Source organism: Vanellus vanellus, assembly GCF_965231255.1.
Source record: "Vanellus vanellus genome assembly, chromosome: Z".
Taxonomy (NCBI): Eukaryota; Metazoa; Chordata; class Aves; order Charadriiformes; family Charadriidae; genus Vanellus; species Vanellus vanellus.
This window is the reverse complement of record NC_138908.1, coordinates 85,861,786-85,869,733: the sequence shown is the minus strand read 5'-3', so window position 1 is coordinate 85,869,733 and position 7,948 is coordinate 85,861,786. Positions and strand designations below refer to the sequence as shown.

Sequence of the window (7,948 nt, the reverse complement as noted above, 5' to 3'; positions counted from 1 at the left end):
GGGACGGGGACGGGGGGGGGGCGCGGCCAAGCGCGTAGGAACCGCGGCGCTACCGGCTCCGCCGCCGGGGCTCCCCCCCGCAGCAGCAAAGGGAAAGACGGGAGAGCGCTGGTGCGGGGGAGGGCGGACGGATCGCAGCGAGAGGAGGGAAAGAGGAGGTGGGGGGGGGGAAGAAGGAAAGGAGGAAAAAAAAAAAAAAAGAAAAAAAAAAAAAAAAACAAAACGCCAAGCCAAGAAAGGGAGGAGGAGGAGGAAGGAGGGGAAGGAAGGCAGGAAGGAGGAGAGAGGAGGAAAGAAAAAAAAAAAAAACACACACACACACACCCCCTCCCCCCGAAAAAAAAAAAAGCCAAACCACCCAGCCCGAAGCAGGGAGGCAGCCGCGGCGGCAGCAGGAGAGGGGCGCCGGCGGGGCTGACCCGCGCCCCAGGTAAGCACCGGCGCGGAGGGGCGCGGAGGGGCGCGGAGGGGAGGTGGGGGGAGCTGGGGGGGGGGACGGGGGACAGCCCGGCACCCCCCTCCCCCCTCTCCAGGCGGCAGCACGCTGCTGGGGGAGAAGGAGGGGACACAGCCCCACTTTTTTTTTTTTCTTATTTTTCTTTCTTTCTTTTCGTAGCAGCCGGATCAAGACTCCGTGTGTGCGTGGATTAAAAAGCTTTGGGAAGAAGGAGGGAAAAAAACCCAAAACCAAAACCAACAAAACGACCCCTAAAAAACCCAGAAAACCAACAAGCAAAACCACCCAAACCCCCGCATCAGGACGACCTGGGCTTTAAAAAGGGATACAACACTCTGGATGCGCCTCGTCCTTCTCTTTTGTGACAGATGCTCGAAGCGATTCCGACGTCCGAATTTTAGGGTTGGTGTTTGGGGGTTTTAATTTTTTAGTGTATTTTTTATATATATATATATAATTTTTTTTTTTTAATTATTTGATAGACAGCGTTTGGGCTCGCTTTTTTCCTTTTTTATCTTTCGATTCTGCCCTGCCTCGCATCAATCCCGTCTCCCCTCCGCCTCCCCCCCCCCCCACTCCTCCTCCCTTCCCACCCCTCACCCCCCCCTTTCCCCCCCCCCCCCCCCCCCCAGCACTGGCGGGTTGATGGGAGCCGCGGCCCCCGGGAGGCCGAGGATCCCCCGCGGCTCCAGCCGCGCTCCGCACCCGCGCAGGGCGGCGCGGCGCCGGCAGCCTCCGCCCGCCTCCCTTTAGCGCGATGCGCCGCGGATTGTAAGCCGGCCTTTTTTTTTTTTTTTTTTTTTTAAATTTTATTTATTTTTTTTTTTTTTTCTTTTCTTTTTTGGGCAAAACCAACGCGCTCAGCGGCTCCCCCCCCCTTCCCTCTTCCCCTCCCCCCCTCCGTGTGTTTTTTTTTTTTTTTGCGGAATTTTAATTTTTTTTTAAATTTTTTTTTTTGGCTTTTTTTTTTTTTTTTTTTTTTTTCGCAGCGGGCAGAGGCGAGGGCCGGCGCAGCCCCCCCCCCTCCCTCACCCCCCTCCCGCGGGAGGCGGTGGGATCCGCGGCCCCCAGCGCGGAGACTGGCGCATGCCACAGCCCGCCTCGGCCCCGCCGCCGCCGCCGCCGCCGCCGCCTTCCCCCCGCCGCCCGCCGCCTGCCGCTGCCCGCCGCCGCCGCCGCGTCCCGGCTCCCGGCCCCTTCATGCGCGGCGGACGACATGCCCGTTTTGTAGCCGGGGTCCCCTCCTCTCCTCCCGCATGTTCAGGACCAAACGCTCGGTGCTCGTTCGGCGGCTTTGGCGGAGCCGCGCGCCCGGCGGCGGCGAGGAGGAGGAGGAGGCGGCGGCGGGCGGCGAACCCGGGGCGGCGGCGGCGGCCGAGGCCCGGGCGCATGTGTGCGGCGGGGGGCGCGGGTGCTGCCCGGGCAAAGCGGGCCGAGGCGGGCGGGCGGCGGCGGCGGCGGCGGCGGGCGCGGAGGCGGAATTGAAGGCGCTGACCCACGCCGTGCTGAAGCGGCTGAAGGAGCGGCAGCTGGAGGGGTTGCTGCACGCCGTGGAGTCCCGCGGCGGGGCGCGGACCCCCTGCCTGCTGCTGCCCGCCAAGGCCGACTGCCGGCTGGGGCAGCACTGGTACCCGCTGCCGCTGCTGCTCTGCAAAGTGTTCCGCTGGCCCGACCTCCGCCACTGCTCCGAAGTCAAGCGGTTATGTTGCTGTGAATCCTACGGCAAGGCTCACCCCGCCGAGCTCGTCTGCTGCAACCCGCACCACCTCAGCCGGCTCTGCGAGCTCGGTAGGCGGCGGGGGGGGGGAGGGGGGGGGTGGAACGAAGGAGGAGGGTGGTGGTGGTGGTGGGGATAGAACCGGGGATGGGGGACACACACACACACCGGGATGCGGGCGACGCGGGGGATGCTCACCTCATCGCCCGCTCAACTTTTCCCCTCGTTCGACCCCCCCCGCAACTTCGCAGCGCTGTTTTATGTACATTTTTATATTTAGGGGAGGGGGTGACCCCCTCCGCCACTCTCCCCCCGTCCCCCCCCTCCAACACCCCCCCCCCCCCCCCCCCCATGCCTCCCCGCCGCTGCCCGGGGAGGGGGTTGGGGAAGGGGAGGGGAGGGGGGGGGGGATTAGGGGCCGCCTGGCGCGGCCCGGCCCCGGTCCCGCCGCTCCGCGGCTCCGCCGAGCCAAGGAGGCCCCGATCAGACAGCCCGAGCGGCAGATAGGAGGGAGACTGGCGCCAGACGGCCCCTTTTGTTTATCTGACAGCTAAATATCAAGGCAATCACCGCCTCGCTGCCCTGCCTCCAACCCCCAGAGCTAAGACAAACAGTTTTGCTAAAAGAATGCCACTGTTATCATAAGTTCCTATCTTTTTTTTTTTTCTTTTTCTTTTTTTTTTTTTTTTTTTTCCTTTCTCATGGCTCTGCCTTTATTTTCTCTGTACTTTTCTAATTCCAGAGTCTCCCCCTCCACCCTACTCCAGATATCCGATGGATTTTCTCAAACCAACTGGTAAGTGGACTTTTCTTTTGGGGTTGTTTTTTTAAACGGATTAAAAAAAAAAAGGGACCCCCCCCCCCAAAAAAAAAAAAAATATAAAAGATCCCCTTGCTCAGGGGAAACATCTCCTGCTTGTGTCATGCCGTGATGCGTTTCGCTTTTGGGCTGCTTCGAGTGCTTTTGTACCTCCTGATACCCCCGGCTGAATTAATCTATAATTCATCTAAGACTTCCCAAAGTCTTCATTTCTCTGAGACTTCCCAAAGTAGGATTTTCAAACTCTGGCAGGATGGATTGCAGTGCACCACAGGCCTTCGCCGCTGCTCCAGTCGTTCGGAAAGCCAGGAAAAACCACAGGCTCCCGTTGTAAAGGGCAGCGCTCCTGCACCCCTGGGTGAATTTGTAGGGATTTAGGTTGGGATCCAGCTCAGCATCTCCCTGCTGGCTGGGAATCCCAGGGAGCAAACGGAGCTGGTGGAAGTCTTGCTGTGTGTTAAAGGACCTTAATCCCGCCTCGTCAGGTTGAAAACAGTAGGAAAGGGGGTTGAAAAGTTATATATATATTTTTTTTCCCATTTTTCCCCCCCTTTTTTTTTTTTAGCCTGGCTCTGCGTGCCTGTTGCTTGGAATTGAGTGTCAGGGTGCCAGGGGAGAAGCCCATTTGAGGCTGGCACCAGTTCTTTTGCGGTTGTCTGCGTAAACTCTGGGTTGGCAGCGAGCGCGCCGGGTGGGAGATAAATGGGGCTGGAAGAAGGAGGAGAGGTGGGGAGAATGGGAAACCGGGGGACGGGCTGGGGGCAGGGGGGGAAGGAGCAGCTCCCGGTTCCCCGAGGATTTGGGGATGGCGATTTGGGGATGGGGAGTGGTTGTGCTGGAGGACGGTTGGTCTGGGTGGTCGCGTCCCTCGGGCGAGGAGTGGCATGGCTTGAAGTACATCAAGACCGGTATCGGGTCATTTTAAATTTTTTTTTTTTGGCCAAAAGAGCGGTTTCTGTAAAATCACTGCTCTTCAGTTTCTCAGGACTGAAAGAAACCCCCAAACTTGAGGTTGCTTGGGGCACGTGGGGTACCGTTGCGGGGTCCCATCCCGCCCCGCTGCGGGTGGACTGTTGTTTTTCCCTTCCGAGAAACATTAATAAAGTCTTTTTATGCCTTGTGGAAATAAGCAAAGCTGTTTAACAAACAGTTGGGTTGCAAAACATGAAATATTTTGCCTCGGCGTGAAAAAAACAGGAGATAAAGGCTCATGAATGAAAGAGGGATATCGGGAGCGGGTTCAGCATCCCGAGCCCGGACCGGGATGCAGAAGGGTTGTTCCGTAATAGACTCCGAGGCTCTGTTGTCCTCAAGTTTTGCGGGTTTGGGTGAGATTGGGAACGTTTCAACTGTGTCACTGCAGCGCTCCCCCAAAAGTTTCTATTTCTGCCTTTATTGCCTTTCTTTCTACCCAAGGGCGATGCCGGTACGGGATGCAGAGGGGTCGGGAGCTGCAAGGAGAGAAGGGTTAAAGCTCGCCTTGGGTTTCCTGTAAAGATGTTCGGATAAATCTATTAGCAGGGTTTAAACATCCAATCTGCCTCTGCCAGGACCTCATTTTCAGTTAGCCGAGTGATATATTTATTCATTAGCAAGTGTTGACATAAGGTAGCAAAATGTGTGTAAACAGAAAAGCCGCAGAACATGAATGTGCCATTTCGAAAGGAAAAGTTATTCCTATCGGCCAATAGGAAGTGATTAACGCTGCCCATCGGAAACGCAGAAACAACTGGGTTACTCACCAAAAAGTCCTCCTTTTTTTTTTTTTTTCCTTTTTTTTTTTTTTCCCCCCCCTTTTTAAAAGAAAAGGAAAAAAAAAAAAAATCCCTTCGGCAGCTGAACTCTAACGGGGCCGCGACAGGCGCAAGCGGAGCCTGGAAGTCTGTTGTCGCAGGTGGGTTTTGCAAGCTCAGGGTTTCTCGGCGTTTCCTCTGCGGAGGGACCCGGGGTTTCCCCATCCCGGCATCAGTGCCGTCTCCCACTGCGGTTTCCCAGCTGGATGTTGAGGATTGTTCGCTGGGCAAGATGGAAGAGGGGACGGTAGGTGATGATGGGAAGGGGTGAAGGCTTTTACCTGGCTGGTGAGCCACGGGGCATCTTCTCCCCTAGGACCTTGGGTGGGAACGGTCCATCCACTTAGACCGGGCAACTGCATCTGCCAGTGGAGCTGGGAACGTGCATCCAGCAGGAAACCTCTGCTTTTCTGTCAGGTGTGATGGTGGCCATAAAAAATATTTCGGCGTTTAGTGCTACGTCCTGCAAGTGATGGATAAATAGAAATACTGGGACCAGCATGAGCTGTGGCAGTGGTCACCAGTGGCAGCGATCATAGAATCGCAGGGTGGTTTGGGTTGGAAGGGACCTTTGAAGGCCATCTAGTCCAACCCCCCTGCCATGGGCAGGGACATCTTCAACCAGATCAGGTTGCTCAGAGCCCCGTCCAACCTGACCTGGAATGTTTCCAGGGATGGGGCATCTCCCACCTCTCTGGGCAACCTGGGCCAGTGTCTCACCACCGTCAGCGTAAACAATTTCTTCCTTTTATATCCAGTCTGAATCTCCCCTCTTTTAGTTTAGAACTGTTATGATGGGGATTACATTTTTGAGGGGAGGTGATGGAGGCTGAGACGGGCTGTGTCGCTGGCTGGAGGGAAGCAGGGATGGAAGGGGAGCTGGGGGTCTGCTGGAGGCAGTGAAAATGCCCCATCAGACCGTACGTTGATAGGATCGATCTGGTATTTGTGCACTGTAGAGTGGAAAGATCTGCCCTTGACAGCCCGGTTACTTGCGGGAAGGTTCTTAGGTCCAGGCTGGCTTGCTCGTTCATCAAGGAGAGGACTTTCGCTCTTCCTCACGTGGGATTGTTGCAGGGATGGGCGATGGGGACTTGCGCGGGGCCGGGCTAACCCTGCAATCTTGGAGGCACGTGGGAGCTCAGCATCCCCGATTCCTGTGTTGGAAGCAAGATGGATAGTAGTGTCCCCAAATAATTCAAGCAGATATTTTGACCCATCGTTGAGTGGGACGAGGAGCAGCAAGTGGCCGTGTCCGTCGTGCTCCTGGGTGGCTGCTTGTGGTAGTGCTCGAGTATGAGACTGCAGGAACCCCACTGAGATGTCAGTGTAGAGTGTCGCTGTAGAGTGTCCTCCTGTGGCATCGACTTTCAGGGGAGTTGGAGGTTTGGCAGCTTCCAGGAACTATTCAGCACCTTGCGAGGTTGGGCTGGTGGCCACCAGGGATAATCTTATGTCTCCATGATGGTTTTATAGTGCAGGAAGGCAGTTTTGGGAGGAGATCCACACGCCGTAGGCTTGGGTAGACCTCTGATACTATGACTTCTCGGTGCTGAAAATAAAACGAGCCTGAGTACCCCGTACTGGCGAGAGCCCTTGGCAGATGAGGGGTGATGGGAAGAACGCAGGCATGAAGCCAACCATATGTAGTGCAGAGAGCTCAGGAGGGTCTCGCTTTGGGGCTTGTCCCACACCTGACTGTCACGCTTGGTCTAGAATCGAGGTGCATCAGCTCTGTATCCTCCAAAGATTCTTCAGAGGGTAATTAATTGTTGAAGGGAACCGGCTGTTGGATGGTGGGACACAGGAAGGGAGCTGATGGCTGTAAAGAACTCATGAAAGCCCATCACCCCATCGCTCGGGTTATGTATTTTAAGTCGGGATAGGATTCTCTCCCTCCATCCCATCCCATGCGTTAACAGAAGACCTGGTCATGTATGATCCGTAGAGTGAGACAATATGGAAAGGGCAAATTATATCCTTTATCCCACAGGGACTCATCAGGGAGCTGGAAGTGGGGGAGCACAGCGCGGGGTGGTCCACCTTGCGTTGGGAAAGCATCTGTAGCCCGGAGCAGTTGAAACCATCTCAGCGGAAGGGCATGGGAGGGGGGAAATCTCCTGTCTGGCCTAGAAAGGGTTAAAAAAAAAAAAAAAAGCATATTTCTTTCGAGCATAGAAAGCCCGACAAGGCATTTAGAGAGTGTATGGTATACAGTATTTCACAAGTAAGTCCATTTCCTGTCTCCCCTATTGTTTTTGGTTTGATTAAGTGTATCCTGTTAAACTGTATATTCCTGTTAGGGCTTCTACTTTACCCTGATAAAATGAGGTTGTGCAGACAGGGAGTTCTTTTTCACTGGGGTTTCGGGGATGAAATCCGGAAAAACGGCTTTATCGGTAGGGAGAAGATTATCTTGTTTCTCCTGGTGGTGTTTCTCCTGTGTCTTTGCGACACAGCCGTGAGCAAAATGATGTCATTAGGGAGCCCAGTGAAACCCCAAGTCCCCGAGAACCCGAGGACCAGAGGGTTGCGTGAACTTCATGGATCTTCTCGGGCGTGGAGCGTCCTTGAGCTTGTCTCCCCCATGGTAGGGACCGAAAAGCTGGAGTTCGCCTGTAGGACCAGGGGGTTGGTGTTGGCTCCTGGCTGTTGTCACCTGGAGGAGCAGGCTTGGGACGGAAAGGTCCAAAGCTTGAGCTTGGACGCCTCCATGCATCAGGAGAAACCTTTAACGGGGCGGCCAATCTTACCCTGCCCTTGCCCTTCGGTGGTGCATGGAGGAGTGGATCCAGGAGGTGTCCCGGGAGGTGACAGCAGGGTGTAAGATCTACCAGCAGCTGGCGGTGACAAAAACTGAGCAGGGGAACGCCAATGTAGACCGTTTGCCGCAAAAGGGCGGCGATGAGGCATTTCCCTTTCGGTTCCCATTTCGGTGAGTTACAGGTGTTGACTAAATTGGGTGCGTAAAGCCGCGGTTTAAGCGTTTTTGGGAGCTCGCTTACATCAGAACGACGACAACCTTGATCTCATTACCCGGTGACTTGGCCAGAGAGGTGGCAGCCAGTCTGTAATTTTTGCCAGTCTATAATCAGCGTTGGCTGGTGATGAAGCGCAGCGCGCAGCCTTGATCAAGGCGACGAGTTAGGGTGGATGCTTCT

The 7,948-nt window shown here is 55.5% G+C and overlaps 1 protein-coding gene across 4 annotated transcripts in view; it reads left to right on the top strand.

Annotated features, from left to right (window-relative positions):
• Positions 1-7,948, top strand: part of SMAD7 (SMAD family member 7) — a 44,854-nt gene that overhangs the window by 13,371 nt on the left and 23,535 nt on the right. For 2 of the 4 annotated variants that reach the window (XM_082497458.1, XM_082497459.1), the window contains exons 1-2: positions 1,645-2,245; positions 2,917-2,970. The exons of the other annotated variants lie outside the window; for them this stretch is intronic. In XM_082497458.1, the coding sequence (XP_082353584.1) occupies positions 1,714-2,245; positions 2,917-2,970 (586 nt within the window). In that variant the 5' untranslated portion in view covers positions 1,645-1,713. Of the gene's footprint in view, positions 1-1,644; positions 2,246-2,916; positions 2,971-7,948 lie in introns of those variants that run through there. 4 annotated transcript variants of the gene reach the window in all.